Genomic DNA, 18,975 nt, shown 5'->3' on the forward strand with positions numbered 1-18,975 from the left:
CACCTATTGGGATGATCTTGAACTGGGAACTCTAGAAAAGGCACATCAGTAGGAAGGAAGGGAAGGGACTTAATGTGTTAAATATTGAGTTTCCCCATAGTGCCAGGGACTTCCTGCACAACATTTAACTTCAGTGACGCTATAAAGAAGGCACTAGTACCCTCATTTTAGAGATGAGGAAAGTGGAGCTAAGAGAGAACAATTAATTTTCCTGAGTTAACACACTAAATGGCAAAGCCTGAATTTGAAGTTGGGTCTGTTAGTTCTTTTGGTTCCGAATTTGAAGGTTGTCTACTGCCTGGAAAAGTATGAAATATTTTTTGTTTGCTTGACTTTGGGATGTGAATACAATGTTGTATCAGTCATCTTCGTCTAAAATCATTTTCCTGTTTGCTGGTGGTAGTTTAATCTTGGATCTAATGAACTTTAAACTGGATCTAAAGAATCACAAGATGCAGTGCTAGCTTTCCTCCTAATTTATTTTGAGCTTCATAAAATTTTGAGCAATCCTCCTAATTTTGAGCCTTTATCATAATTTATTTTGAGCTTCATAGAGCTGAGCAGGGTCTCAGAGATAAGCAAATTCAATCACCTAATTTATGGCTGAGGAGTCTGAGGCGTGTTTAGTGACTTCTTCAAGGTGACATTCCTTATTAGTGGGGAAGCTGGAAACAGATTGCAGGTCCCCAAGTTTGAGTTCAGTGCTATTTCCATTGTACTATAGGAGACTTTCCTAACATATGAAAAACTGTGTATAAGATGGAGAATATATTTGCCAATGTTGATTTTTTTTTTTTAATATGGAAGAAAATAAAACTAAGGAGCTTAAAAATGCTTACCTGCATTTTTGTGCAAGTTTCTTATTTCAGCTCAAGGTGGAGTTTCTCTTTATGAATTAATGATTCTGCATGCTAGGAGCTTCATAGATGTTTCTAAAACTAAATTCTGTAGCTGTGTTTCTCAAAGTGTGAGTCATAATGATTAAAAACGCAGATTCATGGCCACCGCCTCTAGACATAGGTAAAGTCTGGGAATCTAAACTTTATTTTAAGCAATCACCACAAGTGATTCTTAGACACCTTAAAATGAGAACAACTGCCCTTCATTATCTCAAGAATTGTTCTTGAGCTAGTACCGGAAAGCCTAAGAGTGAGAGGCGTGCCCTTTCAGGTCTATGATAATTCATGGCAGCTGAGAGAAGGCTCCTCCCAGACTTCTGTATTTGCCTTTCAGGCAGCCCCTAACCCTAAGCATTGGTGTTAATTTTCATGTGTTGGGGTTTGATTATGAATCGGTGATTGAGTGAAGTTGAAAGTGAACATACTGATTCTTTAAACTCCGAGTTAAACATCTGCAGCTTCTTTTCTAACATGGAGTGAGTCACTGTGACTCACTTAGGGGTTGTGGTGGAAACAAATCAGATCCTAAGAATTTGGGCTGAGTTACTGTTTGATCCTTTACGTTGTTAAGAGGGATTTGCAATGCTGAAACTAGTTGTTTCCTCAATGACGTTCTTCCCATTGATTTATTATTTATTGATTGTTTGCTGGTATATGTGAAACATGAATGAATGAGGGGGCGGAAGAATAAGAAAAAGAATGGCATTAAAGGAGGTTCAGAGTTTTCAGAAAGATAACATATAATATTAGAAGTGCAGAAGACTGGAGAGTTTTTATTTCTTGTTTGTATTAAAAATTCAATGTGGTTTGTAAATAGTGCTCCTTGTGTGTGACCCTGTGCCTGGTACTGTCACCTTTTACATCCAGAGCTACACAAATGTCCATTCATAAATGTTCCACCTCTGCTGACATATTTGGCATTTAGTGGGAACAGTTACTTCACATATTAGAAAAGGGAAGGGTGTGCCGGAGGAAAGAGCCGATGGCTGGGAGTGGCAGTCATGAGAAGAAAATAAAGGTTTGTGTGTGTGTTTTTTGAAAAGATGTTACACTCTACTCTGCTTTAGATGTAAGTTTTGGGAGACATCCAGGTGGAGATATCCACAGATAACTTTGAAATTGTAGCTAGGGAGAGAGTTTAAGGCATTGTTTTCATAGAGGCGGACAATATTGGAAGTCTTGTTGGGATTGCATGAGAGACACAAGAGAGACAGTGCTTATAGAGAGAACAAGACTGATGACAGATGTTTGGGAAGAGGAAAATAAATCAATGAAATGGATAGACAGTGAGTAGCCAGAGACAGGGATAGTTTGAAGATGGTGAGGTGTCTCAGAAACCAAAGGAAGAAAGAGTTCAAAGGTGCCAGGAAAAAAGTTCATACCGGGCCTGTACAATACGGCTAATTCAAGTTTTAAGAGTGACTTTAGTACTTGGACATAGAAAAGGTTTTATGTGTTGGAGACCAAAGTCTAACATACATTTCTAAGCCAGACAACCCTAAATAGTGCCAGGAGGTCAGAGAAGAGAAGAGAAGATGAGGACCAAAAAAAAAAAAAAGGCATTGGTGATCCTTAAGGGAATGGTTTTGAGTGTTGGGAGCAAAAGCCAAGTTTGAAGTAATAAATGGGTGGTGAAAAATATAATTATATGGCTTTTAGGAAAACTTTGCCATAATTAATCTACCTGCCTCTAAATTGTACAGATTGGTCATCTCTTTATTGGAAGTGGGAATAAACTTTAAAAGAGAAGCACAGATTGGAGATATTCCCTGGTGGTACCCTAACCTGGGTCACTGCTGGATCGTAGGATTTTGGAGTGCAAAGGCTGATACTTGTATGGGAAGGGAACACAGGAGATGAGAGAAGAGAAAGGGGCTGTTTGTAATGGTAGCGTGGTGGAGGAAAAATAATTTTCTTTCCTATCTTTCTAAGTTCTTCTGGCTGGACGAATAGTCAAATTGACATGAGACAGATTAACAGAAGAAAATAACCAAATTTATTATATATGTACATATGAGGGTTCCATAAGAATATCAGCCTGAGGACAGATTGGGCGGTTAAGGCTTACACATCATCTTGAGCTAAGAAGTGCGGTAGAAGGTTGTGGTTGGGACTTCAATGGGCAGGAAGGAAATTCACGTGGAGATGCAAAAGCAAATGTTTGGTAAACAAATGTTTGCTGGGCCATCTTAACGATGGGGCAGAGAGAATTTTGATCAGATGGGCCTTGCTCGGTTCCTCCTTGTCTATCACACACTAGTTCATATTAAAATATAGTTATCTATGATGATAGCTCCCTTCCCGGAGCAGGTCCTCGACCTAATTTTTTTTAGGCATTTAGGGGAAAGTTAAAGTTTCTATCTGACTCTTTTGTTTCTTAAAAATAACCAGCTTAAAATAATCAATATCTCAAAAGGCATATTTTGGGTGGCAAATTATGCTTCCCTTCAGTAGAATGCCTCACTTGAAGCTTGAGGGGAGGGGGTAGAGGTATACTATTGTTGCCATGGCTGTCGTTATGAGTAAGAAGTAGAATTGTAACTCATCATCTCTTGGTCTGAGCTAAGATGACCATCAGGCCAAAGGTGCAGTGACAAAACTTGAGAAGGAAGTAATTTTTGGTGGGTCCTGGTCTTACTTTTTCTCTTTTACTTTTTACTGCCCTAGGAAAATTCCATGTCTTGACTTTCTTTACTTGCAAAGGTGAGGGTGAAATCGGTCAAAGAAGATTTAATGGAGTGAGTCAAATAGGGAGGTAGTAGGGAGGTCTGTGGGTCCTTAGTTCTGAAGAAATGATTCATGAATCAAAATCTGAAAAGCAGAGTGGTAAAGAGCTTGGAAATAAATGGGGAGGACTTTTTTTCTTCTTTTCCTTTCTCAATTTCGGCAAATGCCCACATGTCGTTATAGAGAAGGACTTTTTTTAAGAGCACCTAGTAGCTTCCTTTTGGCAGGACAATGTTAGGAATTTACATTTATGAAAATGTAGCTGGCAGAAATGATTTAGTATTATAAATTTAAATTTCACTGACATATGTGTTAAATCTCCTCAGGAATATAGTTAGGACAAGACATTTACTACTTTAAGAATCTTGAACATTTATTAGGCACCAAATTATATGTGGCACAGTATTAGGTGGCATCAATATTTGGTGACCACACAAAGTTCTTGACACCATGCTCCTCGTAGGGAAGCGACGTAGGTTTCATTTCATGTGCCACCTTTAGTTGATGGCAGTTTGGTTTCAAGATCAAGTCTGGGCTTACTAGAATAGGGAGTAGATGTATTAGCTGTGTTTGCCATGGGCATGGGAATGGGGAGTGTGGTATGAAGTCTGCAAAGGAGCCTGTTGGGTTGAAGAAGGATGATTGCTTACGGGGCTACGCAGGGGCTTAAGGTAATAACAACAGGGATGAGATAGAAAAGATGGAAGAGTGGGTGTGTGCAAATACTAACATGAGGGTATACTAAGCTACAGGGAGGGATTATGAGACTTTGTTTGGACTAATATTTTGGAAGGAAGAGCTGGGTCTGTCTTACATAGCTTGGGAGACACAATGGATCAGATTGGGGGCTCTGGAGACACGTTGGAATTGAACCCTTAGCACTACTTTTACTGTCTCTGTGACCTCAGGGCATGTCATTTCATCTCAGTTTGTCTCAGTTTCTTTATTTCTGTAATAGTAATAATAATAGTACCTGATAAGACAAGTAAAGAGTTAGCAGGAGCGGGTTTGTGAGCTGGCAGGATGGGACGGGCAGTTAACAGGAGCGAGCTTGTGGGCTAACAGGAACAAGTTTAAACATTAACCTCTTGGCTCTGAATCCCCTGGCTAGCACTGCACCTGCAAGCTGACAAGCACCTTACATCCATCATAGGTAGGAACAGAATAGTTCCCAATCGCAACGGCAACCCCCTACAAACTGACATCCATCATAGATGGGAACGGGACAGTTCCCACGAGAAGACAATTGTAACGGCAGCCTCCCTGCAAGCTGACAAGCACCCTACATACTGCATGGAAAAATGTAAAACCCCGGCATTCCTTCTCTTTGGAGCAGCTGTCCCTATCGGGCTCTGTCCTGGCAGAACTTCCCTTTGCCAGAACTGTCTCTCTCTTTGACTTTCAACAATTGTTTTCTTACTCTTTTAGAGTCTTGTAGATTCTTTTATTTTGCAAACGACCAGGAGTTAATTCTATGCCAAGACAGTACCTACCACAGAACATTGTTGTGAGATTTAAATGAGACAATGCTTTAGAACTGCATTGTCCAGTGCGGTAGCCATTAGCCACATGTGGTTTTTGAGCACTTAAAATGTGGCTCATACAAATTGAGATGGGCTGTGAGTATAAAACACACACTGGATTTTGAATACTTAGGACCAAAAGAGGCAACACAATGCAATCATTTTTTTTGTATCAGTTACATGTTCAGTGGTAATATTTTGGATATATTGGGTTAAGTAAAATGTTATTAAAATTAACTTCACTCATTTCTTTTTTCCTTTTTTAGGTGTACTGCCTTAAAATGTTTATCATAGCGTCGGCACATAGTAAATATTCGGGATTGTCAGCTTGTTGTACCTAGCAGGTCTGGGTATAAGATATTAGCTTCTATGCCTCCCTCCTGAGCAGAAGCCTGTGGCATGAGGCCAGCTGTCTTTGTTGATGGCTGTTTGATTCTGAGTCGAGTGGGCCTCCAACCTTATTCCTCGAGAAAGGAGGAAGTCTCCCTAGGAAGAGAACCATATTATAAGGGTGGAAAAGGGCAGATGGTAAACATTGTAGATTTTGCTGGCCTTACGGTCTTTGTGGACGCTAGTTGGGCTTTGCCTTTGTGGCACGAAAGCAGCCATAGACAGTGTACCACAAACGAGAGCGCTTGTGTACTATCAGGACTTTATTTATGGGCCCTGAATTTGGAGTTCATATAACCTCCGTGTGTCACACAATATTGTTCTTTTTATTTTTTCCAGCTATTTAAAAATGCAAAACCATTTTTAGTTCATGAACTGTACAAGACAAGGAGTGGCCAGATTTGGCCCGGGGGCCGTAGGTTGCCGCCCCTGCCATAATACATGCCCTGTGCATTTAGCAGCCCGGAACCTTGTCTGACTCTTGGTTTTGCATTTGTATTGAACCTAACATCTAGTCTATACTGTACCATTTTATTTATTTTGCATTTAGTGGGTTTTCATTTGACCTAATTTACACTCAGCAGTCTAAATGGAACAAAACGTTATTTATGAAACTCTATTGAGATGTGTGTAAGCAAGGGGAGGCAAGAGAGAAAAAAAAATGAAAGGAGTATGTAAGGGACTAACGGAGATTTTTTTGTTTTGTTTTGTTTTGCTTGAAATACTTATGTTTCCTGTATAGATTGAATTCACTGAAGAGTTACTTAGCTTTAAAGTGACATTCAACTGTGGAGCAGAAACATTATATTTTCAGGTTTTGTCTTCCATGGATTTTGGTGGAAAAACCCCAATTTTTCACTTTGTCCATCCACGATTGAAGAAATTGCTGAATAATGAGAGAATATTTAGTAACTTGGTAAAGAGGTCAAAATTTTCAGATAAAAAGTGATATACCTAAGTTTATTATTGTATGGTATATTACTGAATAGCAGAATGCTGCCAGAAATAAGTAAGCAGTAAATACTAAGTCAGACATATATATTGGGGAAAAGCCGTTTTTTCCTTCCCGTAGAGAATATTTCTGGACCTAGTGGATTTCCAATTACATACTGCTCCTTCCTTTCAACGATTCTCTACAGAGCTATTTGGTAAGCACAGATGTCAGTAGAGGCAGCATATGGTGTTACAGAGTGTGTTTAAAAAGTTAAGGAAAGGTTAGTTTTTGTGTATGCTTATTATACAATTTAAAAATAGCTTTGACTCTATTTGTAAATCAGAAGGCCAGCTCTCAGGCCGTTGCCAAGCGTGAAGCCTTAAAACAAGTTTCCTTTTGAGTGGCTTCGCAGCGTGGGGCAGGAGAAAGCACCAGAGAAGTTTAAGATTGATTGACTTCCTCTGGTTATACACAAACATGATCTGAGCATAACCGAGTCATCTATAATAGATTAGGAAGGACTTGATATAATGGAGTGTGTCTTTACTCAGTGATTTAAAAGAGTGCCATGCAGTTCACGAAGTGGTGACTATTTCCTGTGTCTGAGTGGAGTCTTGCCAAAGGGGAGAAAAAATGTTTACAACTTGTAAATACTATCTATTTCGTCTTCAACCTAGCAACAGCAGAGAAAGAGATTACTATTCCTCATTTACACTCCTACCACCCCACCCCCAATTTCCGGTTTTGGTGGTGTAAATTATTGCTAGAATGTTAAGACTTTTAAGTAAGACTTAATAAGTGCCTAGGAAATTCTAAGCTGCATTTGTAAATGTAAAGGGAAGTCGGAAAAAAAATATCAGGTCCTTAAAGTTGACCTTTTACTAAGGACGCATGAGACCAATGAGTGGGCCTGAAATTCACTCCCTGAATCCAGCAAGAATTAGGGGGGTGTGGCATCCCTACCCCTACACTCTAGCTTTTGGGTGCAGCTTTCGTTTCTGGCTCTGTGTCTTTCCTGGGTCTATGAATGGACATGGTCACATGTCAGAGCAGTGGGATCCAGGCATGTAGTCAACTTCCTCTTCCAATTTCTCTCTAATGAGAAAATCCCTCAAAGGTTTGACTCTATTAAGAACTACATTAAAAAAAAGTTCTATGAAACGGGATCTCCTGCACTTCAAATCTGGGTAGCCGGTTTTGAATTGCTAAAAGGCTTGCCTTCCGGTTAATCAACCTACTAGATTTATTTGGACTGTAAACTCGCAGCTGTTTTTTACTTTCTCCTTTCGTGTTGTCACTTAGCTAAACATAAATTATGCCTTCCTTCCTCCCCCGACTTAGTCTTTGTAAATTTGCCAGCAATGGGAGGTAGACCGCGTGTCAGGCCATGAGAGAAAGGAAGCATATTGTTTCCTCCAGTCATTAGGCTGACAAAATCGTCAACCTCCATGGTTTATCCTAAAGTAATGAAAAATAGGTAACTCAATAATTGAGGCTGGTGGTTTGTTGGGGCTTAACTCACTGCAGTTTTATTTTTCGGTTTTCTTCCACTGTGGGACCTAGAGGTGGATGCCCCACTGTACTGCCCAGGTACAGTCCTTCTCAGATGAAGGACTCATTCCCTCAAGCTCTGGGGGTGTGGCCACAGATGCCCTCAGGGCCAGCCAGATTGCATCCGCTAAAGAGAGAGCCGTGCCTGGGGAGCGCCCTTTCTTGGGTTGGGGTCCACCCCTCCTTGAGTGGAGGTGCAGCCAACTCTGGACAGCTCTTGAGGGTCATCACTGCTTCTGGGTGCCCCTTGTGGACAACTCTTGAGTCTGCATTGCCTTTTCCTCCCCCTCCCTTCTCCTTTCCCCTTCCCCGCCCTCCCCACCAGTCTCCTTCCCTTCCCTCCTCCAGGTGCTGATTCCAAGAGCACGCCCTACAAAAAAAAACCTCTTGTGCTTGAATCATCTCAGAGTTGGAACACATGTAGTTATTGTTTTACTTTCTTTTGAAGAGAGCTTTTTCAGATCTTGAAATTAACTTCAAACATCAGAACTATGTAGAGTGAAGAACTGATAGAAAAGTTGGGAAAATTCCTAGTTTTTGTATCCTTTTCAGAAGTTGTTGCATAACATGAATTATTTTAAAATCATCTCCACTACTGCAGTACTTATAGTATAACTCTAAAGGTTGGGAGAAACATTATGGAAGAAGAATCCATAGGTTCTGGTGATGATTGGTACAGAGTTGAGGAGAGGAAGGAATCTGAGATGATTGAGATTTTGAACCTCTGTGACTGAGGGAGTGGTGACATCAACATACACCAAAGGTCTCCAGGCTGTGGAACTTTTACAATAATCAAAGGTAGGTGAATAAAAGAACAAAAGTACAACTCTGTTCTTGTACGGACAGGTCGTACAGAGTAGTGTTCAGAGATCGGCCCCAAGAGCCAGGTTGGCTGGGTTAGAATTTTGGCTCCATTACTTCTTTTCTGTGTGACCCTGGGCAAGTCACTAAATGTCTGTGATTCAGTGTTCTCATTTGTAAAATAAACATAATAATACTTAATAGGATTCTGGTGAGTATTAAACCAGTTAATACATGTAATTATTGTAGAACATCCTAAATAGTATCTATTATTATTATATTCACAAATTAAAAAAAAATATATGCAGTTAGATCTGTTAGTCATTTTATTTCTTCTAAGCATCTTCCTTTAGATCAGCCCTGTCAATAGAAGTATAAAGGTACAACCCTGTGTATTGTAACATTTTCTAATAATCACATTAAAAAGGCAAAAAGAAACAGATGAAATTAATTTTAATATTTTATTTAACGCAATAATTCATAAATATTATCAGTTCAACATGTAATCACTATAAAAAACTATTAATGAGATAGTTTACATTCTTTTTTGTTTTAAGTCTTAGAAATATGGGGCGTATTTTACACTTGTAGCGTATTTCAGTTGTTCAAGAGCTACTTCTGTCTAGAGGCTACCGTGTTAGACTGTGCAGCTTAGAGGTTTGCTAGTTAACTTTTTTTTTTTCATTTCAAAAATGTTCCAGTTACCTATTGCTGTGAATGAACCAAACCCAAAACTTAGTGACTTAATTATTTCTTAGTGGTTTATTATTTCTCACGAGTTTCACTTACTCAGCTTGTATACATAAGATTGATGATTTTTGGCAGAATCATTTTTTACTATGATAGTTGTGAAATTTTCTAATTCCATTTATATTTATTAGTTGGAATTACATGGTTAAGAAGAAATTTTTCTTTTCCCTCATTTAGTCATCTATTTAATTACATAGCAATATGAACTCATAGACTTTTGTTTTTTTCAGTAGTTTATAATCCATTAATTATTTGAATGCTCAAGTTGTCTGACCATTATATATATCTATGTAGCTATATAGTCATATTAATATATATGACTTTATTTTCTTTGCTGATTTTCCATATTACCCCTGCCCCCACACATGTATAAATTCCCCCATTAGCAACATCACTCTCCAGAATGGTACCTTTTTTTTTTTTTTTTTTTAGCAAGGGTGAACCTGCCAATATAGGTACATTGTAATTACCCAAAGTCCTTTGGGTTCACTCCTGGTGGTGTACATTCTATAGGTTGGGATGAATGTATAATGATGTATCTACCCATTATTGTAATATCATACAGAGTATTTTCACTGCCCTAAAAATCCTCTGCCTGTTCATCTCTTCCTGCCACCCTCTGGCAACCAGTGGTTCTTTTACTGTCTCCATAATTTTGTCTTTTCTACAATGTCATGTAGTTAGAATCGTACAATATGTATACTTTTCAGATTGGCTTCTTTCACTTAGGAATATGCATTTAAGTTTCCTCCATATCTTTTAATGACTTTATAGCTCATTTCTTTTTAATGTTGAATAAATTCCATTGTCTGGATGTAGCACAGTTTACCTACTGAAGGGCATCTTGGTTGCTGCCCAGTTTTGGCAGTTATCAGTAAAGCTTCTGTAAACATCTATGTGCAGATTTTTGTGTGCACATAAGTTTCCAACTCTTTTGAGTAAATACAAGGCGTGTGAATGCTGGATCTTATGGTAAGAGTATGTTTATTTGTGTAAGAAACTTCCAAACTGCCTTCCAAAGTGGCTGTACCATTTTGCATTCCATCAGCAATGGATGGGAGTTCCTACTGCTCTATATCCTGGTCAGCATTTGGTGTCATCAGTGTTTTGAATTAGGGCCATTCTAATAGGTAGGTAGTGGTATCTCATTGTTGTTTTAATTGCATTTCCCTGTGAGGTGGAGCATCTCTTATAATTCTTATTTGCCGTTTGTATATCTCCTGTGGTGAGGTGTCTGTTAATATCTGTAGCTTATTTTTTAATCAAGTTGTTTTTTTAATTGTTGAGTTTTAACAGTTCTTTGTATATTTTGGATACCAATCTTTTATCAGATGTGTCTTTTGCAAATATTTTCTCCCAGTCTGGATTTTCTTTTTATTCTCTTGACATTTTCTTTTGCAGACCAGTTTTTAATTGTAATGAAGTCTAGCTTATCAATTATTTCTTTCACGGGTCATGTCTTTGGTGTTGTATATAAAAAGGCATCACCATACCCAAGGCCATGTAGGTTTTCTCCCTATGTTATCTTCTAGGAATTTTATAGTACTGCAATTTACATTTATGTCTATGATCCATTTTGAGTTAATTTTTGTGAATGATGTAAGTAAGGTTCCTTTTCTTGCATGTGGATATCCAGTTGTTCCAGGACCATTTGTTGAAGAGATTATCTTTGCTCCATTGTATCGCCTTTATGAAAGATCAGTTGACTGTATTTATGGCGGTCTGTTTCTAGGCTCTCTGTTATCCTCCACTGATCGATTTGTCTATTTTTTTTCAATACCACACTCTCTTGATTGTTGTAGCCTTATGGTAAGTCTTTGCATCAGGTAGCATCATTCTTCCAATTTTATTTTTCACCTTCACTACTGAGTTGGCTATTCTGGGTCTTTTGTCTCTCTATATCAACTTTAGGATCAGTTTGTCAATATCCACAAAATAACTTTCTGGGATTTTAATTAGGATTTCATTGAATCTATAAATCAAGTTTGGAAGAATTGAGAACTTGACAATATTGAGTCTTCCTGTCCGTGAACATGGAATATGTTCTTCATTTATTTAGTTCTTTGATTTGTTTATCAGAGTTTTGTAGTTTTTCTTATATAGATTTTATACATATTTAGTTACACTTATAACTATTTCATTTTTGGGTTGGTGCTAAGGTAAATGGTATTGTTTTAAAATTCAAATTCCACTTGTTTATTGTTGGTACATAGTAACCATAATATTATAATTTAAATTGAGGAACCACTTTCTCCACATATGTTCAGGTATCTGGTAAGATCAGAGAAAATTCTGCTACATGGAAAATACTCTCAATTCCAATTCTTTTTTCAGAATTAAATTTTACATGTTTCAGCCCAAATATTTCACAGGGTCTCTCTTTTTGCTTGTAGAGTACCATGCCTCTTTTTGTCAAAATTTTTTTTTTTTTAATTGGGGAAGGGGAACAGGACTTTATTGAGGGAACAGTGTGTACTTCCAGGACTTTTTTCCAAGTGAAGTTGTCCTTTCAATCTTAGTTGTGAGGGTGCCGTTCAGCTTCAAGTTGTTGTCCTTTCAGTCTTAACTGTGTAGGGTGCAGCTCAGCTCCAGGTCCAGTTGCCCGTTGCTAGTTGCAGGGGGCGCAGCCCACCATCCCTTGCGGGAGTCGAACCCTGCGGGAACCGCAACCTTGTGGTTGAGAGGACGCGCTCCAATCAACTGAGCCATCTGGGAGCTCAGCGGCAGCTCAGCTCAAGGTGCCTGTTCAATCTTAGTTGCAGGGGGTGTAGCCCACCATCCCTTGAGGGACTCGAGGAATTGAATTGGCAACCTTGTGGTTGAGAGCCCACTGGTCCATGTGGGAATCGATCCGGCAGCCTTCGGAGTTAGGAGCATGGAGCTCTAACCGCCTGAGCCACCGGGCCGGCCCCGTCAAATATTTTTATGAGACAATACTTGTCAAGTAAATTGTCTCTGTGATTCTTTTGAATGTTTCACCAAGTGTAGTTGCTGCAATATCATAGAGTTTCTCAATTTCTCTTCAATTCAGCATAGAATATGTCTATCCTATTAAAAATAAGAAGTAATGGGTAGAAGTTTCTTCCCAGAAGATGAAATATTTCCAAAGCACAATTACAAAATTTCAAAGTTAAATCTTGTGCAAATGAAACCTGTCTTATATTAATATTTTGCTAAACAAATCAAGATCCAGTACAAATGCTAAATCAGGATGGTGGGATAACAGCATAACCTGGGGCAATCCTGGAGAGGGCTCGCATATCTAAAATGCCTCTCCTGATCTGGTCCTCATCTCTGCTATCCTCTCCCTGCCTCTGGTCTGGTCCCATCCAGCTCTCTGCCTTGGGAGACTCATGTTGACTTCCACTCCTTTGCATTTACTGCTGCTCTGCCTGGAAACTCTGCCTCTCCTTTCTCACTGGGCTAATTTCTCCTTATCCTACAACCCTAGACTCTGGCATCATTTTCTCTAGGCGCTTTCCCTTGAATCCTCCTATGTGCTCCCTGCCTTATGGTGCAGCCCTTGTTTAATTGTTCCTCCTCCTTCACTTTTTTAAAAACTCTTTTGGTCCAATGTCCTGTTGCTTAAGAGTCTTGCTCTTTGCTTCTTGTGGTGACAGTTATTGGATAAACTGATCTGTGCAAGGTAGGATAAGTGATTTTGATGAATTGTTTATCTGCTCCTGAAAACATTGGTATTTCATTGAGGCCCATTTGGGCAGTGGTGTTCATAGCAGGTGTGCACACATTTGAGAGTGCATAAAGCCCACTTATAAGGGTATAGGTAGGAAACACACTAACTTTTACTTCTATAAAATTTTGTTGAGTAAAGTTAAGAAATTGAGGTTTTCTAGTATTTAATATTTTGTTCACAAAAATTCATGTGTATGACTTTGTAAATCTAAGTTGACACGGGTAATGTGTACTAAATATTTTTATTTGTTGAATGCTCCATCACAAAAACTTGAAGAGCATTGCTGTAGAGGCGTGCTGACACCCTCAGTGGATAACTCTTCAAGTCTTCTGGCACTATAATGGCTTACGTTTATCAAATGTTTCCGGTGTGTCAGACACTGTTCTGTGCACATCACAGGCATCGACTGACGTACTTATTCCTTACAACTACCTTACGGGATTAGTATGATTATTAGCATTCTCATTTTATGGATGAAACAATTGAACCTGGAGAATCAGATAACTTGGTCAGGGACAGGGGTAGTGTATGGCTGATTCAGGACAGAACCAATGTGGTCTGATTCTGGCGGCCCCTTGCTTCACCCTTGCTCTGTTCTGGGCTGCGTGCCTGTCTGTTCCCCTGGGATAGACATGTGTGGCCTCCAGCAGGAGATGTACCATGTGGTACCCTTAATAAATATTTCTTAAATGAATGAAGGAACTGAGGGCCTGTCACCATCTCTGAATTCGTGTCATTTAAATGGGAACTTTGGATAAGTAGTCTTTTATTTTTAACATGAGACATTTTTTCCATTGAAATAAATGGTTCTGATGAGAAATTGGCACGAGTTAAATTAGCAGTCCTATGTTTAGAAACTTTACATGAAAAAAAGGCTGCATCATTCTGCTACTAATGAGTCCTAGCTCACTACTGACATGAGTAATGCCTTCCTTTTCTTCCTTTATCATGAGGGTATGAAACATATGAAATAAACCTCAGATTCCTTCTGTACATTATCTGAAGTATCGCTAAAATGTGTATAACTTTAAAACAGCAACAAGAGCACCAGCAAAAATGACAACAAAAATGATACTGGAAAAGAGAAGCAGAACTTACTAATTTTTTGGGGAGGTTTACTCACTGATAGCCTTTTAAGTCTGGCCCAGTTTGCCTTAATTCTTTGGTACAAGGATATGTAATAACCTCTCAGGTATTCTGGGTGTTAATAAATTGTTTTGGTTTGACCAAATAAGGTTGTGATTTCATAAGTTTAGGATATCCTCTAAGAATCTTAGGGGAGTCTTGTAAGTTCTATATTGTATCATCAGATTCAAATTATGACTTTTTTCCCCCTCATTTTCCTTTTAGGCTCTTTCAAGACACTTACTCTTCCATCAGTAAGTATCCATTTTAAAAAAATTCGATATTTCAGAAATATACATTGCATCAGTGAACTAAATAAATTAATATTTTATTGGTTTTTATATCAACTTAAATATTCCTTGTGAGTTTGGCTTGTGAGTTCAGTTCCATCTTCAGATTATTTAAGAATAATACCCCTTCAGGGCGATTGGTTATTAAGCCCTTTAAACTCATAGCGGAGATTTTCCTTTTGTAAAACAGAACTTCACCGAGGGAAGCCGGCCTGGACTAATAGCACAGGAACCTGGGCTGGTTTGGTCTGCTTCTGCCTTAATGAGCCTGGAGTCTTGAGTGTGGAACTAACACTCCGTCCCTCCGTTTCCTTGTCCTGGAAAAAGGCAGAGCCTTGCTGAGCCGTATCAGAACCTGAGGCAAAAGGAAACACCAGTGATACGGATCCTGTCTTTGTCTAAAATTTTGATATTTTTCATCATTTAATTTTTTGTATTACTTTTGATATTTAAAAATACTTAAAATATTATGAAAGTATTATTTATCTTGACTTCTGAGTTTTTTGGCACCCCCTGAAATTTTGTACCTGAGGCAAGTACCTCACTCACCTCACCCTAGTCCTGGCCCTGGCCCTTATTTCATATGGGTTACCCTGGAGGTGAAATGAGATGTAAAAGGGCTGTAAAATTTGATGTGGAAGGGGGACGGGGTTATTATTTTGTTGAGAGAGTCATAAAACATGATTATTAAACATTGGTTGTGAATTAAGCCTATTTCCCATAGCTTTGATTTGGAAGTTTGTACATTTATTATTATGTTTTGTTTTGGAGCTTCACATGTTTGAGGTACAAAGAGTAGACCACAGCATCCAGTAAGAGGTGCAGTTTGATACACTCTTCTGAGAATAGATGACTAATAACTTTGATCCTGACACATTCTATACATACTTATGTAGAATCAGCATTACTTGATGAGCTGGGTTCCCCCATTACCTCTAGAAGGTTACTTGTCAAGCATGTTCAGAAACTACATTCATTTTGAGGGGTCTTCTGGAGAAAATGGTGCTCCCAAACAGTACCTTATAAAATGACTTACATTTCATAGCTATTCTGTTTGTGTTTTCCTCACAAAGAAATATACTCCTTTTTTTTTTACTGTTAAATAGAAAAGGGAGGAAGGACAGAGTAGGCAGAAGTGGGGTAGAGGGATCATTCTTAGTGACAATAAAACATGAGTTTGCATTCATATAATGTAAAACATTGGATGCTCGCCACCAGTGCCTTTGTACATAACACCGTTGAAAGAGCACTCCAGTGAGAAGATTAAAATAAATTTTGTGTAATATAATTGCCCTCTAGCAGAAAGGAGTGGGATTTAAGTTCAAGAACCACAGCTTAAAGCACAATAACTATCTGGTTTCTTTAAAGAAGTCTGCAGTTACACTGGCCAGAAGTACAGAAAGGCTGAAAGGAGAAGGTACATAGATGGGATAAGGGCACTTGGGTTAATTCCAATACTGCTAGTATAAACTCTACTCACCCGAACCACCATTAGCTGGGAATGGGGCTACTATCATTCTTTTAAGTCTTAACTATTTGAAACGCCAACTCCAACATCCTAGATGTGTCTTTCATATTATGCTATTTCTGTTGCATGCAGCTATAGCAATTATTTATTGAACGCTTTACTAGAGATTATGTTTAGGACTATATCCCTTTTTAGTAAAACAATTTTAAAGACTTAGTCATAAAGTGTCTGGGAAAATTTGATAATGCTTGGCAAAAATAGAAGGTTCTGCATTTTTATGAGTTTTCAACTAACATAGACCCAACTGTCAAAGTGAACTTGCATTTTGATGTTCTTAAATGTAATATTTGAAATTGTTTTTGAAGGCCTTCATGAATTTTTGCTCTACACTATGAATATTTTGACTGCATTAAAACAAATGTGTTTTTAACATCTGATTACTCATTGTTCTATTTTTGATACACTACAGTGAGCCTTTAATAAGTAAATAAAAGCATAATTGATGCTTAATATAAAGACTATTTTTTGTATAAAATAGGCTAGAAAATTTTGTTTTATTCTCTTTGTAAATAAATTCAACTTAACATGTAGGAGTGATTTTTAGAGTTAGAAATGTTTCTAACATTTTAAGTACAATTACTAATATATTTTAAATAGAAATAATCATTTTAAATTTCTCAATTCTATTTTGAAGATTATTTGAAATCTCTATTTCTTTAGTAACTGGCGTTATTAATGAAATAAAGTAGGATAAATACTATCACGTTGTCTCAGTTTCCTTAAGACAATTGATCTTTCAGAGAAGGTGAAATGGCTTTAGACAGCTCAGATTAGAATACAAAATCCATTTGCTGTCCACCAACAACCTTTTTGACCATGCCTTCCTTACGTATCTTGGGCAGAGAGCTGTTATTTACTCAATAGAGTTTGCATTTATGTATACACAAAACTGACCTAGCATAACTGAGAATCAACCATGCCCAACTCAGATGCTGAGTGATATTTGGTAGCTCAAAGCCCCTCGATATTGTAAACTCCCAGACTTTCACCCTGCTGCCAGAGAGAGTCATGTCCAACTGTGGGACCTACATCTCTCTCTAGCCCTGTGCCCTCAGCTCAACACGTAGGAGTCCAAAAATCTCAGTGGGTAAATAAGTGGTTCTTGCATAAGAGATAACGAAGTCTCTTATGAAGGAACCCCCAAACCCTTTTCTTTTTACCAATTCTGGGAACGCTTTTCAGTAATTGTGGCCCCAAGAATGCAGAAGGCATTTGATCAGCAGAGATTTGGGAGCCTTTGTTACAGTCTGGTATCCTTTCCGCTGTGGGTGGCAGGTTTCAACTCCTTCCAGGTCTGGTACAGAGAGAAATTTTCATAAAGATTGCTCAAAATCCACCATGTTTTCTTCAGTCTTCCTCTCATTATGTCCCTCTGTTTTTAACAATGGAGGGCTAAGGTCTGTGCTGACAGCTCAGAATCCGCAGTGCCACCCAGAATCCACGGTGCCACCCCAAACCATGTGGTGATGCCCCATGGTTCATAGAGAACCCCAGGTCTGTTGATCCCAAATTCATATTGTCACTTCTGACTTTCCAGAACTGGGATTAGAGCTAGGCTTTGAGGATCCTAGATTACCTAAATTTTACATATGAGGAGGTGAGATTTCTAACAGGGGAGATTTGATAAAGCAAACTAGGGGATCTGAAAGGAGCAGAAAGATAGTTAGTACCACCCCCTCTTGAGACAGTGTCAGCTCCCTGAAGGAGAATGCAGTAGGGGACAGAGTACATGTTTTTGGACACATTTTGTGTTAATTCTAATTTTCCAACTCTCCTCGTGGTTAATAAGCCTCTTTAGTTTTAGGCCTCTGCATCATTAATTTGACATGTCTTCACTCTACTATCTGTTCTGGAGCCTCTGTGCCACTAAAAATGATCAAATTATATCCAAGTCATAAAGAGCAATCCCATCAAATATCGTATTTCTAAACATGAAATATTTATAAATTTTGCCATGTATAGGCAGATGACATGCTGGTCCCTGGCATATATATCGTAGTTTCCTTCTTATAGTGTTAAGGAATCTGTTTAAAAGTATCTGAAGACTGAAGTATCATTTGAGAAAATAGAATATAAGAATGAATGCAAGTTTCAGGCTAGACACTCAGCCCCACTAGGGCATATATCTTTGCTTCGTCACGTTCTATTCCAAGCACTTAGAGCAACCTGGAGCTAGAATCTGCTCAATATATATTTATTTATTGACGAAAAGCAAAAATTGACCCTAGAGGTCATTTGAAGGTGACATTATGGATTGTTTTTCCTAATATTTTGTTGTGAAATTTTTGAAGGTACAAAAAATGTGAAAGGATTTCATAGTGAACATATTTACATCTGCCACTTAGAATCTTCCATTCACATTTTACCACACTTGCTCTATAACATGTCTGTCCATCTACTCATCTCTCTATCCATTCATTCATCTTATTTTTAAAATGCATTTCCAAGTAAATTGCAGACATCAGTACTTCTCTCCCCAAATATTTCCTGCTGACCGTTTTACGGGTGGTTTGTCACATTTCCTTCATATTCTTCTCCCTAATGTAAACTTTATGGTGGCTGCTATTATTGAAAAATCTCTGAACTTTCTGAGGACAAAACTTATTTGCAAAAGGGAGTCAGAATGTAGTTTCAGAATCTCTGGTTTATTCATCTGAAAATGAACTAAAAGCAAGGTGTGCTAATTATCTATTGTATAACCTATTATCCCCAAACTTTGGTGTAGTACACCAATTAACTCTTATTCTCACCATTTCTGTGGTT

General features: G+C 38.4%; 1 protein-coding gene across 1 annotated transcript in view; it reads left to right on the forward strand.

The window, feature by feature from the left end:
- The window catches only part of CD109 (CD109 molecule), a 109,838-nt gene that overhangs the window by 5,653 nt on the left and 85,210 nt on the right, over nt 1–18,975 (forward strand). The window contains exon 4 of the mRNA XM_033103133.1: nt 14,620–14,648. Coding sequence (XP_032959024.1) covers nt 14,620–14,648 — 29 coding nt within the window. The remainder of the gene's footprint in view (nt 1–14,619; nt 14,649–18,975) is intronic.

This window comes from Rhinolophus ferrumequinum, chromosome 3 (genome assembly GCF_004115265.2).
Source record: "Rhinolophus ferrumequinum isolate MPI-CBG mRhiFer1 chromosome 3, mRhiFer1_v1.p, whole genome shotgun sequence".
Classification (NCBI taxonomy): Eukaryota; Metazoa; Chordata; class Mammalia; order Chiroptera; family Rhinolophidae; genus Rhinolophus; species Rhinolophus ferrumequinum.